A 21,433-nucleotide genomic window follows, 5' to 3' on the forward strand; every position below is an offset into this window, starting at 1 on the left:
AGCGGGCGCCGGTAAAATGGCGTCGTTTGGTGCCGAAATCGCCGCTCCACAGTGCATAAAATCACACACAATATTATCCCATTATATGGATACATGTTAGATCGCCGCAGCGATCGCTGTATATGCCCCAACATGCCATTAAAAACATGCCCCACAGCACACAGCTCCTCACACTGCCCAGCCTGACACACTCAGTGTCATACAGCTCCCCCCCCCCCTTGCAGCCCACAGCATGCAGCCGAGAGATAGGGAGACAAGCAGTGTGATTAAAGGCAGGTTACACAGTCCCAGACTGAGACCCCCCCCCAGACAGACAGGTCCCCACATAGATACACTTACCTCACATGGCGTGGGGAACCCGCACAGGCGAACAAGCCGCTGCACATGAGGCAGGGAGAGTCGCAATTCAAGACGCACACAATGGCGGTTCAGAAACCGCACAGCGTCCGGTGAGGTAGCCACCTCACCAATCATCCCTGCACCGAACAGGGACGGGTCGTTCACTGTGCCAGGAGCGTTACCTGGCTGAACGCTCGATGGCAGACTGGGAAGCCACTGACCCACGACCTGCGACCAGGGGGATCAGCCCGAGACCCAGTCCGCATGATCCTCTTCGTCCGAAGAACTAACTAATGCTGACAAAAATAACAGCTAAGTAAAAGGTAGAGAGAAAACTCAAACAAAATATCAAAGAAGAAAGAGTCTGGGACAAAAAGTCCCAGCACAGAGAGAGCCAGCCACTCCTGACAAGCTAGACATTAAAACTGAGATATGGTTGCAGGAAGTAGGAGGGTATTGACTGAGGGGACCACCCCTTGAGGGTGGGATATGTTAAAGCTTTATTGTTAACATATTCTGTTGCCTAGCTACTCCTTCGGAGCAAAGTCTAATACCCCATATGTGACGAATATGAAGAGGCGGCGACTGTCGGAGGACGTAAGAGAAATACACATTTCGACAGACTGACAGCGACAATAAAAGCTAAAGAAATAACAAGGCGAGCAGAAGGTGGTGAATAGAGCAGTGGAAAAACAGCAAGCTGTAAAAGGAAAGAAGAAAAAAAAAACTGTAGATCTTAAAACTTACAGTTTTTCGTTCTCGCTTTGGAGGAATTGCCTGATTTATCATAACCTGGGCACCGGGCACCCCTGGCGGAAACTGCTGCTGTGCAGGATAATATGCTCCTGCTGAATAAAGCAGAAAGTCAACCCAGGAAAAAAAAAAAAAAACACAAACCTCTTCTAGAAAAATGTTATTTGGGAGCAGGATAAATGTACTACCCACAATGTCCCTGCTTAAACTTGTTAAGACACGCAACTCTTAAATCCCCAGCTATCACCACTCTCTAAACTAAAGATATGTAAATCTGGTTATTGAGCGCTGGGATACATGCATGCTTTTTGCAGTCCTAAACTTAAACAGAAGTAAGGTGTGGTTTTCAAGTAAAATGACGGTCTATTCCAAAATCTAGGCCTGAGTGCAACCCTTGATGGCTGGATTTCACACAACTGATCTGGTATACAATTGCAAAAACTACTAGCTTCAATAAGATTACCCCCACACCATTTCCCTTGTTGAACCAAAACCCCCTTAAATCTACAGTTAAACTTACAAGATGACTCTGCTCTGCACATCACCGCTGCCCCCACTCATATCGAGCTTCTTTGCTACATCACAGCTACACTGAACTAAATATAGTCAACTCCTGATCATATAAACATTGTGAAGGGGGGAGGTGTGGCGAGCAACTAGGATTGTACATTTACAGTACCTATGACAAAAGAAAAAAAAAAAAAAAAACCCCACAAAAGTGGCTAGCCCCGAAAACCATACCCAAAAGATAAAATGCATAATCTCTAAAGAAAAAAAGTTTACTATTAAAACTAGAATTGACTATGTACTAGTTCATAAAAAAAAAAAAAAACCACAACAAACCACCACACATGGTCTCACTCACCATAGGTGCCAAACTCTGTGGGACTAGCACTAGGAAAAAAGCCAGCAGCGCCAGGCTGCACAGGGTACTGCTGTGTGGGCATTACATAAGAGCGACCCTGCAAAGGAAACAAATGCAATATAAAACATTCTTTAAACAGTGAGGAGGAACTAAAGCTAGCCAACAGCCTAATTTTGTGTTGCTGCCATTTACCTGTCCACCTTGTATATAGTAGCCCTGGGAAGGATAGGATAACTGTGAGGGAATCATCATGACTTGAGAACCAGCAGGATACACATGGGTAGGAGGCACTGCACGAGCCGAAGAAGCACTCTGGACTCTGGTGGCGTTGCTAGGAGGTTGGGTCCTGCTCTGGTAATAATGCTGAAGTGGTAGGATGACAATTGGTAAAAATTAAACACAAAACTCCACAACTGAAATTAGCTGTACAAGTTAAATGCTCATACCAAACTGAGACCGTTACTAAAAATTGTATATGGATGATGTATACCAATCCTCTTACTCGTTGACAGCTGAACCAGTATTAAAGGGAAGCCAGAGGGCAATACTACCATATCACATTTTGGGTCCAAAAAAAAAAAAAAAAAGATTTCGAGATTTACATGAGTGCACCCTGGGGGTAGCCCTAGAAAGTTTTTTTTTTTTGCTAGTGTCCAATGACCTGAAGTCTGTATATAACCCATGGGAGCCCATATGAATACAATTCTGTATGAGAGATACACTCACCGGTCACTTTATTAGGTAAACCTGTTGACTTGCTTGGTAACACAATCAGCCAATAACATGGCAGCAACCCTATGCATTTAGGCATCTAGGAGGTTGTGAAGATGACTTGCTGAAGTTCAAACCGAGCATCAGAATGGGGAAGAAAGGGTATTTAGGTGGCTTAGAACATGGCATGGTTGTTGGGTGTCAGAAAGGCAAGTCTAAGTATTTAAAAAACTGCTGATTTTCACACAATCATCTCTTGGGTTTACAGAGAATGGTCCGAAAAGAGAAAATATTCGAGGAGAATGGGCAGACTGGTTTGAGATAACAACAGTAACTCAAATAATCACTTGTTACAACCAAGATATGCAGAATGCCATCTCTGAATGCACAACACCTAAAACCTTGAAGCAGATGGGCTACAGCAACAGAAGACCACACCAGATGCCACTCCTGTCAGTGAACAGGAAACTGAGGCTACAATTCGCACAGCCTCACCCAAACTGGACAATAGAAGATTGGAAAAATGTTGCCTGGTCTGAGGAGTCTCGATTTCAGCTACGACACTCAGACGGGTCAGAATTTGGCGTAAACTTAATGGAACGATCTGGGGGATATTGAGCATTGTTTAAATGCCACGGCCTACCTGAGTTTTGTTGCTGACCATGTCCATCCCTTTAGGACTACAATGTACCCATCTTTTGATGGCTCCTTCCAGCTGAATAATGCACCATGTCACAAATCTTAATTCATCTCAAACTGATTTCTTGAACATGACATTGAGGTTGCTGTACTCCAATGGCCTCCACAGTCGCTAATCAATCCAATAGAGCACCTTTGTGATGTGGTGGAACGGGAGAGATTAGCACCATGGACGTTCAGTCAACAAATCTGCATCAACTGAGTGATGCCATCATGTCAATATGGACCAAAATCTATGCCCTGAAGAATTAACCCAACCTGGTACTAGCAAGGTGTACCTAATAAAGTGGCACATACATTATCTATACATACACACACAACGTGTGTAGCGCCAAAAGTGAAGTGTGACAACTGTTATTAATGTACAACACATTAAAAGTCCAAAAAAGTGCTAAAGTGGAAAAAAAAATTAATATATCCATCCAATTATATATACATACATATATTTATACACACATACATACATCCATCCAATCTTGAATGGAAAAAAAAAAAATAATGAAAAATATAGTATTAATCCACAGTCCCATGATAGGATCAGCAATATAAAAACTTTTGATGAAAGTACAAAGTTCAGGGCCCAAAAAATTGGTGGAGACTTGAAAAGTGAAGTGATCCAGTACAGTGCTCCAGAATCATCCACCGCACCCATTTCACAGGGGTGAGGTGGATATTCTGAAACACTGTACTGGGTCACGTATTCACTTTTGAAGTCCCCACCAATTATTTGTGCACTGAACTTCGTACTTTCACCAATAAGTTTATATTGCCGATCCTATCATGGGACTGTGTATTTAAATCTAGATTTTTCACTATATTGTTTTTTTGTGGATTTTCATTCAAATTCTCGAAAGTATTCGGCCCCCTTGAACTTTGCGACCTTTTGCCACATTTCAGGCTTCAAACATAAAACATATAAAACTAATTTTTTGTGAAGAATCAACAAGTGGAACGAAATTTATTGGACATTTCAAAAAATTGGGCGTGCAAAATTATTCAGCCCCCTTAAGTTAATACTTTGTAGCGCCACCTTTTGCTGCGATTACAGCTGTAAGTCGCTTGGGGTATGTCTCTGTCAGTTTTGCACATCGAGAGACTGACATTCCTCCTTGCAAAACAGCTCGAGCTCAGTGAGGTTGGATGGAGAGCGTTTGTGAACAGCAGTTTTCAGTTCTTTCCACAGATTCTTGATTGGATTCAGTTATGGACTTTTGACTTGGCCATTCTAACACCTGGATATATGTTTATTTGTGAACCATTCCATTGTAGATTTTGCTTTGTGTTTTGGATCATTGTCTTGTTGGAAGACAAATCTCCGTCCCAGTCTCAGGTCTTCTGCAGACTCCATCAGGTTTTCTTCCAGGATGGTCCTGTATTTGGCTCCATCCATCTTCCCATCAATTTTACCCATCTTCCCTGTCCCTGCTGAAGAAAAGCAGGCCCAAACCATGATGCTGCCACCACCATGTTTGACAGTGGGGATGGTGTGTTCAGGGTGATGAGCTGTGTTGCTTTTACGCCATACATAACGTTTTGCATTGTTGCCAAAAAAAATGGATTTTTGTAAAATCTTACCGTAAAATCCTTTTCTCTTAAGCTCATTGACAGACGTAGTCCTCCTTGATTAATATCAACTCGGGTTATACTGCCCTCTACAGGAGTAGGACTAGACCGGAAAGAAAAACGTTCTGGCCACACCCTAGGGGCAGTCCCAGAGGGTATATCCTCTCACTTCCTGCTACAGCAAATCAGTTATGTCACAAAGCAGTGTTTAGAGAATTTAACCCAACCCAACTCAAAAACAGAGGGGCGGGTACTACATCTGTCAATGAGCTTAAGAGAAAAGGATTTTACGGTAAGATTTTACAAAAATCCATTTTTCTCTGTCGCTCATTGACAGACGTAGTCCTCCTTGATTAATATCAACTCGGGACGTCCCAAAGCAGTGCCACAAATGAGGGGTGGGAAAATGGAAATCAAAATCCAATCTAGAAGGCCCAACCGGTGCCAACTAGAAGTTTTAAAGGCTCATCAATCACACGATGAGACAACTGAAATTCCAACGGAAAAAAACCCTCGAGGTAGACCTCCGGTCTCCTCAAATTGCGGCCTGCAAAACCTTGCGGCCAAATGAGGCATCCGCCGATGCCATCACATCAACTTTATAAAATTTTGTAAAGGTATGAACCGACGACCAGGTAGCCGCCTTGCACACCTGGACCACTGACGCCTGATGGCGGTAGGCCCAGGAAGTACTGAGCGCTCGAGTGGAGTGCGCCTTAACAGGGAACAGAGGATTCCGACCCTTAATAGAATAAGCCTGTACCACCGTCTGTCTAATCAATTTGGAGATAGTCGCGGCAGATGCAGGCAACCCCTTTCTGGGGCCATCCGTGATCACAAAAAGTGAATCCGTCTTACGGAACGATTCCGTAGTCTTCAGGTATACCCTGATTGCCCGAACCACATCCAAGGAATGCAACGCATATTCCTGAGAATGATTGGGCTTAGGACACAAGGAAGGTAGCACAATATCTTCATTCAGATGAAAATCTGAAACCACCTTAGGAAGAAAGGATGGCTTCGGATGAAGAACTACCTTATCCCTATGAACCACTAGATATGGGGAATGGCATGATAATGCAGCCAATTCTGACACCCTGCGTGCAGAAGTGATCGCCACCAAGAAGGCCACCTTCTGGGATAATGTAAGCAAGGGAATCTCCCTGATATTTTCAAAGGGAGGTTTCTGAAGAACCGACAAACACCAAATTAAGATCCCAGGGCGGTAAGGGCGCGCACACTGGCGGAGCCAAGTGCCGCACCCCCTGGACACCAATGAATGAGTAGCCCAAGGCTTCTGAAAGAAGATTGCTAATGCTGAAACCTGACCCTTGATAGTGCTCAAGGATAGTTTCTGCTCAACCCCCTTTTGCAGAAAAGCCAAGATTCGGGTCACCGAATAGGTACGTGGGGGAAATTCCAAAGATTCACACCACGCGATATAAGTCTTCCATGTGCGATAATAGACTTTGCTGGAAGTCGCTTTAATGGCTTCAATTAGAGTAGGAATAACTGAAGCTGACAACCCTCTGTCCTTCAGTACCTGGGTCTCAATAGCCAGGCCATTAAAACCAGCGACTGTAAAGCACAATGGAAGATCGGTCCTTGAGACCGCAGATCCTCCCTGAGAGGAAGTCTCCAAGGAGCGTCAGGGACTATCCTGTCCAAGTCGGCGTACCCGGCTTGACGAGGCCAGCTCGGAATTTCCAGGATAACTGGAGTTCCCTCCACCTCTATCCTGCGGAGAAATCTCAGCAGCAATTTGAGAGGGGGGGGGGGAGACATAGTAGCCGATACTGCCTTTACAGGCCGTTCAGCGCGTCTGCTGCGTCCGTAGAGGATCGCGGGTGCGAGCCCTGTTGAGCCAACCTACCAACAGATCCATATCCGGGGTGCCCCAATGAAGGGACAGCTGGTGAAATACCTCTGGATGAAGAGACTATTCCTCTTGATCCAGAATCTGACGGCTGAAATAATCTGCCTGTCCACCCCCGTGATAAATATCGCGGAGAGAACTGGAACAACTGTTCCCCCAATAAGAATGTTGGCCACTTCTATGGCCGCCAGGGCACTCTTGGTGCCCCTTGGTGATCGACCTAAGTCATGACCGTGGCATAGTCCGATTGGATCCGAACCGGGCTGCCCTGGAGCTGCTCGGTCCAGTAAATCAGACAAAGTCTGATCGCTCTCAGTTCCAACACATTTATCGGTAACCTGGAATTTATCAGAAGAAATTACTTCCACTGGCTGAGCATCGGAGACCGAAGCCACCAGACCAGAGCCTCCCTGGTCCGCTCATTCAATCGGATCAGATTGTCCAGGGAATCGGGATTTCGATTCCATATGAGAAGAATCTCCTCTTTGGAGAATTCGGGTATGAGACTGGGCAAACGGTACTGCCTCTAAGGAGGCGACCATCAATCCCAGCCAGTTGACGGACAGCAACATCCGAATCATTGACTGAATCTTCTGGAGTTTCTCCGCATGGAGAAACACTCTTGCCAAGGATGTATCCAAAATTAGGCCCAGATAGTTCAGTCTCCTGGTGGGAACCAGGGATGATCTTTGGGAAAAGCAACGAAAACGCTGATGTCCTGCAAAGATGGGGATACAAGGATAGGCATCCTAAATGTCTATGGACGCCAGGAAATCCCCCTGATGCAGGGAGGCCACCACTGTATGGATGGACTCCATCTCTTCCAAGACCAGAATTGGACGCACCTAGCCCTTTTTCCTGGGCATTGTGAACAAGTTCGACTATAACTCCTCCAAGGCATGGGAACTACCACTGCTTGTTGTATCAAGCTGTCCCCCGCAAAGCTTTTAAGCGACCCGGGGATGTCGACTATTGGAAGGGAAGAATAGCACCGGTGGAAGTGATCGAAACTCGATCTTGTATCCCGACCATATGACCTTGCAAACCCCTTTATCCGGGATTCTGGAAAGCCAGGGATCCGGAAACCGGTGAAGACGTCCCCCCACCCTAGAGATGGGTGGGGCCCATTCTGTCAATCCAACGAGATAACAGTGGCTTTATTTAGTCTGGAAATTGGTGAGTCCACTATTGGTGGTACCGTCCATCTTTGTAACAAAGGAATTCCTCAAAATGAGGAAAGCGCCTAGCCATGCGTTTGGAAATAGCAGGGCTCATTTACAGACGACCCTATTTGGGCAAGGGAAACCCTTCACCATTTTGGTAGGCTTGCTAGTACCAAAAAAGGAATACGAGTCTCAGCTACCTCTGCCGGTGTAACCTCAAGATTTAAGGTTTCCCAGACAGACACAACTAGTGCTTCCACCAACGCTTCTTGTGCTATGGCGGAGGCAGAAGCGTCCTCCTTACTGTCTGAGGAGATCGTACCTGAGACAACAACCCCAGAAAAGGGACTGCAATGACCAGCTCAGAATCCGTATCTGAGGCATCAGATGACATAGGGGTAGGCGGGGGTCGCTCTTCTTGACCCCTGTCCCTGACAGGCTACCTCCACCCGGGATACCAAAGACTCCAAAACTGCTGATAATGCATCATCACAAGTGGGGTACTGGAGGGTCCTGCGGCCACCCTGAGGGGATCAGGTGGGGATACATGTGTGGCAGGGTTCATGTAACAAGACACTTGCCAGCAAACACAAAAAAATTAATTGCAAGAAAAAAACATTTTTTTTTTAACTTAGTAACCCAGCGCAGTAGCGCCCCTCAGTCTACCTGCTTGGAACCCTCCGAGAGAGAGAGAGAGAGAGAGAGAGAGAGAGAGAGAGAGAGAGAGAGAGACCCCAAGGCTCACCTGATGCACAGAAGTTTCTTATCAACCTGCTTCCAGCACTGTGTTACAGACAGGAAGTATTTGGCTTGCTTTCCCTGGGCCTTTCCGGCGCCTCCCAATTACTCCACGAGGTGTTTGGTCACCTCAAACATGGCCGCCCCCATTCTGGAGACACGAGGCTACGCCAATATGGCCGCCTTGTGCGATCTGCAGGAAAATGGCGGCGGCCTGTGTAGGATAGCGGCGGCTTGCAAGTTAGCAGCGGCCTGCGGGATGTGTGCATTCGGCCTGTGCGGCCTGTGGAAGTGACCGGCTTTCTGGAGGGATGGCGATCTGTGGCTGCAGTAACTCAGGCATAGGCATCGGCCTGTGTACACACTAGACAGGTAGGATACCTCTATACCTCAATAGTAATGCCTTTTAGTAGTCTGCCACTGACTTCAGTCACCCTTACAGTCATATAGTGACTTTAGATAGTCAGCTCCCAAACCAAGCCTCCTGGTTTCTATTCACAAAAATCACACTCAAATTGGGGGATCTGTGACCTGTTATAGGATAGAGGGGAGACCCAGAAACTGAGTGTCAGACCATCCCAGAGAGGGGCCCGCGTCCACCAACAAACCCGACAGGGGGAGAGGGGGAACATTCTACTCACCATACCGGAACCAGGCGGGCGCCAACTCCTGACAGAACCCCTCTCCACCGGGGTGGGGGGCTGTCGACCAATACAGACGCCGTGACACTGTTGGTCATTGGCGTCCAGGCGAGACGTTTAACTCGCAGGGTCAGTCCCCGTCCAGTGGGACTATGTCGCGGCCGACCCAGCGCGGAGCTATGGCCTGCACGCGCTCGTAGGCTGAACTGGGGTGACCACTGGATCTCAACATCCAGCCCGTCGCCCAGTTTCAGCGTACTTGCTTGAAGATCTCACAGGAACACTGGAGAAAAGCTGTCTAAAAAAAGTATTTCTAAAAAAATCCTGCCAGGACCGAAGATCCTAGCAAGGAATCTAGGTCCTTACTCCTAACTAGACAGAAAAAAACTGATTTGCTGTAGCAGGAAGTGAGAGGATATACCCTCTGGGACTGCCCCTAGGGTGTGGCCAGAACGTTTTCTTTCCTGTCTAGTCCTACTCCTGTAGAGGGCAGTATAACCCGAGTTGATATTAATCAAGGAGGACTACGTCTGTCAATGAGCGACAGAGAAAGTTTGATTATGGTTTCATCTGACCAGAGCACCTTCTTCCACATGTTTGGTGTGTCTCCCAGGTGGCTTGTGGCAAACTTTAAACAACACTTTTTATGGATATCTTTAATTAATGGCTTTCTTCTTGCCACTCTTCCATAAAGGCCAGATTTGCGCAGTATACGATTGATTGTTGTCCTATGGACAGAGTGTCCCACCTCAGCTGTAGGTCTCTGCAGTTCATCCAGAGTGATCATGGGCCTCTTGGCTGCATCTCTGACCAGTCTTCTCCTTGTATGAGATGAAAGTTTAGAGGACGGCCAGGTCTTCGTAGGATTTGCAGTGGTCCGATACTCCTTCCATTTCAATATTATCACTTGCACAGTGCTCCTTGGGATGTTTAAAGCTTGGGAAATCTTTTTGTATTCAAATCTGGCTTTAAACTTCTCCACAACAGCATCTCGGACCTGCCTGGTGTGTTCCCTATTCTTCATGATGCTCTCTGCGCTTCAAACGGACCTCTGAGACTATCACAGTGCAGGTGCATTTATACGGAGACTTGATTACACACAGGTGGATTCTATTTATCATCATTAGTCATTTAGATCAACATTGAATCATTCAGAGATCCTCAGTGAACTTCTGGAGAGCGTTTGCTGCACTGAAAATAAAGGGGCTGAATAATTTTGCACGCCCAATTTTTCTGTTTTTTTATTTGTTAAAGTTTGAAATATCCAATAAATTTCGTTCCACTTCATGATTGTGTCCCACTTGTTGATTCTTCACAAAAAATTAGTTTTATATCTTTATGTTTGAAGCCTGAAATGTGGCAAAAGGTCGCAGAGTTCAAGGGGGCCGAATACTTTCGCAAGGCACTGTATACACACACCCTTACACATATCCTTCACTGCATTTGTGCTGTGTATACACATGTATATTCAATTTGTGTATGTTTATTTACATTTCTTTCTGGCAACAACAGGAGGAACAATTCCATACTAAAGTTCAGAAGGCACAAGAATAGAAGTCGCAGTTGATAGTAGCTAAAGGCAAGGCATCACCAAATTGGAGGAAACCACTTGTGTCCACCCACACAGACTGGCTTATTTTCTAAAGTTGTATTTTATTTGAACTAATGAGAGGATTTGCACTCCACTGATCTGACTGTGGAAAACAAATAACGGAATTTTTGTAAAATCTTACCTGTAAAATTCCTTTCTCTGAGTCCTCCGACAGTCGCCGCCTCTTCATATTCGTCACATATGGGGTATTAGACTTTGCTCCGAAGGAGTAGCTAGGCAACAGAATATGTTAACATTAAAGCTTTTAACATATCCCACCCTCAAGGGGTGGTCCCCTCAGTCAATACCCTCCTACTTCCTGCAACCATATCTCAGTTTTAGTGGAATAGCAGTAGAGTATACAACCAAACCCCAGAAGAGGGGCGGCGACTGTCGGAGGACTCAGAGAAAGGAATTTTACAGGTAAGATTTTACAAAAATTCAGTTTTCTCTTACGTCCTCCGACAGTCGCCGCCTCTTCATATTCGTCACATATGGGGACGTCCCAAAGCAGTGCAAACATGAGGGGTGGGAAACGCATCCGCGCCGAAAAAGGCAACGCAGTCTCCGCATCAAAGAAAGGAACCTTACCAAAGGAAGGAAACCAGCTGGGCAACAGGAAAAACAAGTGCTCAACAGGAGCAACAACCCAGGAAAAGACAAATAACCAGGGGATAAAAAACTTATCTTAACAGCCAGAGGTCCCCAACAAGGGACCCTAGGGAATTGCCGCACTAAGAACCTTGCGGCCAAAGGAAGCATCCGCCGATGCCTGAACATCTACTTTGTAGAATTTTGTGAAAGTGTGCACGGTCGACCAAGTCGCCGCCTTACACACCTGGGCTACAGAAGCCCCATGACGACAGGCCCAAGACGTACTCAGAGATCTAGTAGAGTGCGCCTTCACAGGCACAGGGGGAACCTTCCCCTGCAAGGCATAGGCCTGTTCAATGGTCTGCCTGATCCATTTGGCGATGGTAGAGGCCGACGCCGCCATGCCCTTCCGAGGACCCTCTGGAAGAACAAGGAGTCCGTCTTTCGAAAAGACTCAGTCGATTTAAGGTAAAACCTTATCGCCCGAACAACATCCAGAGAATGTAATCTCACCTCCTTTGGATGTTTAGGCTTCGCGCACAGCGAAGGCAAGACAATATCCTCAAGATGGAATTCCGAAATTCGTTTCGGAAGAAAAGAAGAAGGATTAGGTCGCAAGACCACCTTATCCAAATGAACAACCAGATACGGAGACTTGCAGGACAAAGCTGCCAGCTCCGACACTCTGCGAGCCGAAGTGATCGCCACCAAAAAGGCGACCTTTTTGGACAACATAGACAACGAGATCTCCCTGATCTGTTCAAAAGGAGCACGTTGCAACACAGACAGAACGAGATTCAAGTCCCAAGGGGGCAAAGGATCCCTCCTAGGAGGAACCAGATGCCGCACACCCTGAACAAAAGTGCCAACCAAGGAGTTGGAAGCCACGGGACGTTGAAACAGAACGGCCAGCGCAGACACCTGACCCTTTATCGTAGCCAGCGCCAAACGCTGATCGACACCCGTTTGAAGGAAGGACAGCACTCGGGAAACCGAGTACGTGCGGGGTGAAAACCCCCTGGACTCACACCAGGCAAAATGGGCCTTCCAAGTACGGTAATAAACCTTCCCCGAGGAAGACTTCCTCGCGTTGATCAAAGTATGAACGACCTCTGGGGAGAAACCCTTCTCCTTCAGGACCTCGGTCTCAACAGCCAGGCCGTCAAAGCCAGAGACTGTAAAGCAGGATGGTATATCGGTCCTTGAGACAGGAGACCGTCTCGAAGAGGCAGACGCCACGGGGCGTCGACCGCCAGATTCACGAGGTCTGCGTACCAGGACCGGCGAGGCCAGTCCGGTGCCACAAGAATCACCGTGCTGCGTTCCGAGTGTAACCTGCGAAGGAACCTGGACAGCAACTGAATCGGTGGAAACGCGTACATCAGCCTGTACTGATGCCACGGGGCCACTAACGCGTCCGACGCGTCTGCCCGAGGGTCGCGCGTCCTTGCCACGAACCTTGTTGTTGAGACGAGACGCGAACAGGTCCACATCTGGAAGACCCCACTTCGCGCACAACATCTGGAAGACAGCCGGGTGGAGAGACCATTCCCCCTGATCCAGGGTCTGGCGACTCAGATAGTCCGCCTGCCAGTTCTCCACCCCCGGAATGTGAACCGCCGTTATCGCCGGGACACGAGTCTCGGCCCAAGACAGAATGTCGGCCACTTCTCGAGCCGCTCTGGCACTCCTGGTGCCCCCTTGGTGGTTGATGTAGGCCACCGCCGTAGCATTGTCCGTCTGCACCCGAACCGGGCAGCCCTGCAGTCGGTCCGTCCAGCGATGAAGACAGAGATTTATCGCACGCAATTCCAGAATGTTGATCGGAAGGGAAGACTCCCCCTCCGACCAAGTTCCCTGGGCGGACAGAACACCCAGAACACCACCCCAGCCCGACAGGCTGGCATCCGTGGTGATCACCGTCCACGAGATAGGACGAAACGACTTGCCCCCGGACACCATCGGGGACTGGAGCCACCACAGAAGGTCTCTTCTGGTGCGATGACTCAACGAGATTTGAAGATCCAGAGATTGAGGTCGCCCGTCCCACATGGACAGGATCTCCGCTTGGAGACCCCGCGTGTGAAACTGGGCGAAGGGAATCGCCTCGAAGGCCGAGACCATCAATCCCAGACATCTCATGCACGTCCGCAGAGACGAGTGCGGAACGTCCCTGAGGGACCCGACTTCCTCCTGAAGAGTTCTGAGTTTGTCTTCCGGCAGGAAGACCTTCGCCTGCACCGAGTCCAGAATCATTCCCAGGTAGGGAAGACGAACCGACGGACTCAGTGTCGACTTTGGAAAATTTATCGTCCAACCAAACTCCTGCAGAGTTTGCATCGTGACAGACAGGTCCTTCTCCAGACCCTGGCTGGTCGCAGACCGAACCAGAATGTCGTCCAGATACCCCAGGACAGAAATGCCCTGGGCCCTCAATAATGCCAGAACCGGTGCAAGCACCTTGGTGAAGACCCGCGGAGCCGAGGCGAGACCAAAAGGCAACGCCACGAACTGGTAGTGATCCTCCGCAATGGCAAATCGAAGGAACCTCTGGTGACCCTCGAAAATGGGGATGTGAAGATACGCATCCTTCAAATCGATGGAGGCCATGAATTCCCCCGGAACCAGGGCAGCCACCACCGACCGCAGGGATTCCATGCGGAACTTGCGAACCCGCACAGAGCGGTTCAGAGCCTTCAAGTCCAGAATTGGACGAACCTTGCCCTCCTTTCTGGGCACGGTGAACAGATTGGAATAAAACCCCCGAAACCTGTCCCGATGAGGCACCGGAACTACCACTCCCTGAGCCCTCAGGTCCCGCACCGCCAGGTGCAGGTCCCGTAAACGCTCTGGAGACAGTTGAAGATTTGAGGGAAAAAATCTGCTCTCCGGCCGAGAGAGAAACTCGATCTTGTAACCAGATCGAACGATCTCCTGAACCCATCTGTCCCGCACGCGGGTCAACCAGGGCTGAAGAAAACCGAGCAAGCGTCCCCCCACCCCAAAACTGGGTGAGGGCGCCCCTTCAGGCCGCACTGTTATGGGCTGCGGATCCGGATTGACCGGACTTCTGTTTTCCAGACCAGGGCTTCTTCTGAGAGCCTGGACCTTTGAACGGTTTGCCCTTGTAGTGCGACCGAAAGGCACGAAAGGACCCCTGAGGGGGCCGAAAATTAGCATGCTTCTTCCCAGAAGCCCCCTTAGCCTTGGGGAAATGGGGCAAGAGAGTGCTCTTACCTCCGGTGATCCCCTTAATCAACACATCCAAGGACTCCCCAAAAAGGCGAGACCCATCATAAGGCAGATTGGCTAAGGTCTTACGTGAAGACTGGTCCACCGACCAACATTTCAACCAAACCAGGCGGCGAAACAACACCGCCACGCTGTGCACACGTGCAGCCAACGGGACTAGGTCCAAGTCCGCATCACACAGATACATGACACCCTGGTGGATTTGATCCACCATATCCAGGGTCGCCGGCGAGGCCGAATCGGCCACTAGGACGCGCCTAAGCATCTGCGTCCAACTTGCGACCGCCTGGGCCGCCATGAGAGAGGCAAACAGAGCCTTAAGCATAGAACCCGTAACAGAATAAGTATGACGGGCAAGAGACTCCAATCTCCTATCCGTGGCATCACGGAACACAGGGGAATCCTTTGCAGGAATCGCAGTGGATTTGTTTAAAACCGCAATTGCGTGATCCACTGGGGGTGGCACACACCACCTTTCATCAGTGGAAGGCGAGAAAGGATAACGCAGCTTGAACCTACTTGGTACAGCAAAAGGTTTGCGTAGATTGCGCCATTGTTCCTTAACAGCGCGCTGAAAATCATCATTGCAGGGAAAAACCTGCGGCGTTCTGCGTTTTCTCTGCGTCCCATAAGCCGCCAAGGCAGCGGGGGGACACACTTCATCCTACAAACGCAGCGTTTGTTTTATGGAAGCAATCAATTCATCCATGATTGCAAGCTCTTCAGGCGAGCCAGGGGGAGAATTATCAACCCCTTCAACTTCAGCCTCCACCTCGGACCCCACTAGATCCAGGGAGGAGCGGGACCCCGATAAGGAGGCCCCCGCCATAACAACCTCATCACCTTCACCCTCAGAATCAGAGGAAAGAGCAACTCTGGGTCTTTTAGTAGATTGAGCAGCCACCAGCATCTGCACCTGAGCAGCAAGGCCAGCCACAATAGTGGCTAAATCCCCCCCTGGGGGGGAAACAGCGGTCCCCTGGCTTTCCACCAAGGCGGTAGGAAATTTGCCCTCCTGAGAATCCATTGCCCCTATAACAAATGCCGGATAATAAAGGGTTAACTGCCCCTTTAACAAGAGCGGCGAGCGCAGCCCACCGCACCACACACAAGCACAATGAGACCCCCACAGGGACAATAAAACTGACACAGGCAATGGATAGGAAGGATATAACCTGAGGAGACCCTCGCCGCTGCTGCTGCCTCGATCGGTGTTCCTGGAGAAGAGGAAGTGATGCTGCCAGGGCGCTCTATGAAAGCCTATGGGAGGCTACAAGAAAATGGCCGCCATGCATGTAGAACATGCGGCCGGAGCGAGTGTAGGCAAAATGGCGCCGTTTGGCGCCGAAACCGCCGCTCCGCAGTACAGTAATGCACACATGTCTGTATATAAAAAAACATGTCAGATCGCCGCAGCGATCGCTGTATAATGCCCAAACATGCCACAAAACATGCCCCACAGCACACAGCTTCTCACACTGACAAGGCTGACACACACAGTGTCACACAGCTCCCCCCCCCCCCCCCTGCAGCCCACAGCATGCAGCCGAGAGATAGAGAGACAAACAGTGTGAATAGAGGCAGGTTACACAGTCCCAGACTGACACCCCCCCAGACAGACAGGTCCCCACATAAATACACTTACCTCACAGTGGCGTGGGGGACCCGCACAGGCGAACAAGCCGATGCACATGAGGCAGGGAGAGTCGCATACAAGACGCACAGAATGGGGGTTAAGAAACCGCACAGCGTCCAGTGAGGTAGCCACCTCACCAATCATCCCTGCACCGAACAGGGATGGGTCGTTCACTGTGCCAGGAGCGTTACCTGGCTGAACGCTCGATGGCAGGCTGGGAAGCCACTGACCCACGACCTGCGACCAGGGGGATCAGCCCGAGACCCAGCCCGCATGATCCTCTTCATCCGAAGAACTAACTAATGCTGACAAAAAGAACAGCTAAGTAAAGGTAGAGAGAAAACTCAAACAAAAAATCAAAAAAGAAGAAAGAGTCTGGGGCACAAAGCCCCAGCACAGAGAGAGCCAGCCAGTCCTGACAAGCTAGACATTAAAACTGAGATATGGTTGCAGGAAGTAGGAGGGTATTGACTGAGGGGACCACCCCTTGAGGGTGGGATATGTTAAAAGCTTTAATGTTAACATATTCTGTTGCCTAGCTACTCCTTCGGAGCAAAGTCTAATACCCCATATGTGACGAATATGAAGAGGCGGCGACTGTCGGGAGGACGTAAGAGAAAATTGGTTTATGTATTGCTAAGGTTTGGTAAAAACGTATTCGTACATATGAAGAGCATTATTTGAATGGTTCCAGGCACATTGAACCACTCACTGGACTGGAAAGAGGGAAAAGGCAAAGCTCTAAGGCCCCTTTCACATGGATTGACTGATCAGGTCTGCCCGTCAGTTTTTCAGCTGGTCCCGATCTTTGGAGCAGTGGATGTCAACGGACATGTGTCCATTGACACCTGCCGACATTCGCTCCGATCTGGTGGGCTAAAAACAGACATCTGGCAGATCAGAGGACAGTGAGATGGTAACAGGCTGCCTGTTTCCATCCGACTGCACATAGAGAACAGCAGGCTGCGCCCATGCCTGTTTTGCATCAGCGCAGCAGACATGGACCAGTCATCCACCTGCTCAGCAGAGAGATCCCCTGCTGAGCTGGAGTATCTACTGGCAGATTGACCGTGTGAAAGGTGCCTAAAAATAGTACGCTTAACCACTTCCTGCAAACAGACGTACCTGTACGTCAGCTTGAAGTGGTTGTACCAGGATGATGCCAGCAGCTTTTTTAGAGCCGGCGGTTGGCTTTTAGGAGAGAACAACCGATGTGGCTCAGCAGCCACTCGGCCATTATCCCAGCGGGCGGGAGAGATAATGCCCGGGTCTCCCATCCCACTGGGAGACCTGAGCAACCAGCCAGCGTGTCCACCGGCTGGTTGGAGTCCCGGAAGAAGCAGGATACGGCTCTGATCATGTAATCCAGAAGTGATGTCACAATGCCACATTCGGCGCCGATTAAAAAAATCGGTATTCAAAAATGCAGATTTCAGCGTTTTGAATACTTTGAAGTGTAGTAGAGGGGTCATTCACACCCAGATCCCTCACAAAGAGTACCTGTCACTGCCTATTACTGTCACAAGAGATGTTTACTTTCCTTGTGACAGCAATAAAAGTGCTCAGATTTTTTTTTTTTGAAGCATTGCATGTCATGTTGGGTATACCAATTTACTCAGCGTAACATTATCTTTCACATTAAAGAAATAAAAAATTGGGCCAACTTTATGGTTTTCTTATTTAATTCAAAAAAGTGTTTTTCCCCAAAAATTGCCTTTGTGAGACCACTGCGCAAATACAGTGTGAAAAAGTATTGCAACGATCACCATTTTATGCTCTAGGGTTATATATACAAGTCTACTAAATAGGCCTGGTCCTTAAGTGGTTAAAGTGGAATTCCCATAGAGCACAGCAGGATGTGTCCCATGTCCACTCTGCATCAGCGGAGCAGATAAGGACCTGTCCTCTGCCTAAAAATCCCCTGATGAGCAGGCGGATCTACTGGCGGACTATGCCAGTGTAAAAGGGGCCTAAACAGTAAGCTTAAAGAGGAAGTAAACCCTCCTCTGAAACTTTTACCTATAGATAAGCCTATGATAAGGCTTACCTATAGGTACTGTAAATATCTCCTAAACATGTACCGTTTAGGAGATATTTACCTTAGATGCAGCCAGTGACGTCACTGGCGCATGTGCTCTGAAGGAACGGCCGCTGGTGCCGTTCCTTCAGAGCCCCGTGCCGTGACTGTCGGCTCCTGCGCGCGTGTGCGGGAGTGACGTCACCGCGGCTCCGGCCAATCAGATGGCCGGATGCCGCGATCCCGGAAGACAGGCGACTGGACATGTCGCCCGTCATACAGATGAGCGGGCGGCACGGCGGGGGCTCGTTCTAAGGTAAGTATTTCATAATGAGCTAGTATTGCATACTAGTATTGCATACTAGCTCATTATGTGTTTCTCTTACAGGTTTCAAGAAAAAAAAAAAAAAAAAAAAAAAGCTTTACGAGTTTACAACCTCTTTAAAGTAGAATTCCGGGCCAAAGCTAACTAATCCTAGAACTGCTCCCGGCCTCCCTCTAACACCTCTACTACCCATCCAGTGGAAGAAAGATCTGTATATTTACCCATTTTCAGGCCACTCCTGTACAGTCATCTGATTGTGTGCCTTGTGTCAACTAGCATCAGCTGCAGGGGAGAAGAGGGAACACCGACAATGGATGCCCCATAGTAAGTCTATGGGCGACATCACTGCTCAGTCATTCCAGACATCTCCCCTCCCCAGCAGTCGACAGGAGATCTCATGACTGGACAAGCCTGAAAATAGTTAAGTATATGTATTTTCCTACACATTAGTATATTAGTTAGTATGTGTGTTAAGGTGGAGCAGTTTTCTGTGGGAATTTCTGTATAAGTTAATAAAATAATTTTTTCCATTTGGAAAAATATTTACTTATTGGAAACATGACAAGCATGAGAAACCTGGGCTGCCACTGATAACCTATTTCAGAAAATGCTAGGTGTCACTATATCAGGAAAAAAATAATATCAGGAAAAATATATCAGGAAAAAAAAAAAAAAAAAACAGATTTGAGAGTTTCACTTCCTGCATGACTCTGCACTGGGACCAAACATCCAATCAACTAGCAAGATGTCTGCAACAGCACATTACATATGTCTCATGACAGGTTTTGTTTATCCAGTGTGGCCTGTATTGCCATACTACATAGCAATACATATACTCCACTTCTGAACAGCAAATAATGTATAGTAAAACAACGTGAAGGGTTACCTGAATTGATCTGAATCCTGCCTGTTAGAAGCAGCAGAAACAAGAAGTAGAGAGTGGAAGGAGACAAATGTGAAAAATTACACAAGAGGGGGTGGGGAGGTCATCAATATAGACGAATAAAAGAGCAAGAAAGTAGTCTTGTTAAAAAGAACATATATGCCGCCAGAACAGAAAATTCTCAATTAACAGAGCTCAGTGGAAGGGTCAGAATCACACACACATTGCAAAGCCAACAGGTAAGGACACAACATCAACATATATTTAACAATCCAATTCTGCTAAGGTGGGAAAACATCTCCAATATAGTAGGGAAATATTTGCCATTGAATATATCCAAATTAAAGGTTTCTGCTTTGGATGCTAGTCACCTTACCCTTTTGCTCTTTCCAAGCAGAGAAGCAAAAAAATGGCATCAGGACTCTAAACGCAAAATTATATAGAATATGTAAAATTAAGAAGAATGTTTTCAGAAATAGAAGTGGTAATAGTTTATATTTAACAAAATGAAAAGCAAACAGAAGATAAATCAAAATCCACCTCCACCTTTTCCTTGAAAACTTTTTTTTTTTTACACACTTGCACACAGTTTTTGAAGGAACTTAGCAGGTAGGTTGTTCCCCACATCTTTGATAACTACCCATAGGTTTTCTGTGGATGTAGGCTGCCTCAAATCTGTCTTTTCATGTATTCCCAGAAAGACTCAATGTTGAGTTCAGGGCTCTGTGGGGGTCAAACCATCACTTCCAGGACTGCTTTTTCTTTACATAGAAGATAGTTCTTAATGACATTGGCTGTATGTTTGGGATCATGATCTTGCTGCATAACACATTTAGGGCCAATCATATGCCTTCTGATGGTATGGCATAGTATCTGCCTGTATTTCTCAGCATTGAGGACACCATTGATCCTGTCCAAACCTCCAACTCCATAATATAGGATGTACAAACAGGGCTAAGTGACCAAACTACATGAAAAACCAAACTGGTGTGCAGAAAAATAGCAGCAGGTGCTCTGGTCTAATAAGAAAAAATGGAAATTATCTGGCTGTAGCAGGAGGCAGTTTTTTGTCGAAGGGCTGGAGAGCGGTGCAATAATGACTGTCTGCAGGCAACAGTATAGCATGGGGGCTCCTTGCATTCTACAAAATGGAGTTGGAGATTTCTCCAGGATCAAGGAGGTCCTCAACGCTGAGAAATACAGGAAGATACTTATGCCATATCAACAGGAAGGCGTGTGATTGGCCCCAAATTTAATCTGCAGCAGGACAACAACCCCAAAAAGAGTTAACGTCACTAAGAACCATTTTTAGTGTTAACAATAAGAGTCCTTGAAGTGATGGTTTGGCCCCCACAGAGCCCTGATCTCAACAGCTAGTCTGTCTGGGATTACATAAAGAGACAGAAGAGTTTGAGGAAGCCTACATCCACAGAAGATCTGTGGTTAGTTCTTCCAAGATGTTTGGAACAACCTACCTGACAAGTACCTTTAAAACGGTGTGGAAATATACCTAAAAGAATCTATGCTGTTTTGAAGGCAAGGGATGGTTACATTAAATTCAGATTTGATTTAGATTGGAGTGCTCTTCTGTTCTTTTACCTAAAATTGTATTCATTGATAAAATTTCAACTATTAACACTTATTTCTGAAAGCATTCTTAATTTACAGCATGATAAAAGTACATGTAGCACAACTATTTGTTGGCCTACCATGACCCATTTAGAGTCCAGGAGGACTACATGTTTTACAAAGCAAGGTGGCCATATAGTATGTATTGATAACCACAC

At 47.6% G+C, this 21,433-nt stretch overlaps 1 protein-coding gene across 5 annotated transcripts in view; it reads right to left on the reverse strand.

Moving 5' to 3' along the window:
* The window catches only part of EIF4G1 (eukaryotic translation initiation factor 4 gamma 1), a 179,230-nt gene that overhangs the window by 86,424 nt on the left and 71,373 nt on the right, over window positions 1-21,433 (reverse strand). For 2 of the 5 annotated variants that reach the window (XM_082249780.1, XM_082249778.1), the window contains exons 4-7: window positions 19,650-19,670; window positions 2,150-2,320; window positions 1,958-2,054; window positions 1,087-1,187 (exon numbers count right to left, since the gene is read on the reverse strand). In XM_082249780.1, the coding sequence (XP_082105906.1) occupies window positions 1,087-1,187; window positions 1,958-2,054; window positions 2,150-2,320; window positions 19,650-19,670 (390 nt within the window). The remainder of the gene's footprint in view (window positions 1-1,086; window positions 1,188-1,957; window positions 2,055-2,149; window positions 2,321-19,649; window positions 19,671-21,433) is intronic. The other 3 variants (XM_082249782.1, XM_082249781.1, XM_082249779.1) reach the window with 2 other exon arrangements.

Source organism: Pelophylax lessonae (assembly GCF_965119305.1).
Source record: "Pelophylax lessonae genome assembly, chromosome: 3".
Taxonomy (NCBI): Eukaryota; Metazoa; Chordata; class Amphibia; order Anura; family Ranidae; genus Pelophylax; species Pelophylax lessonae.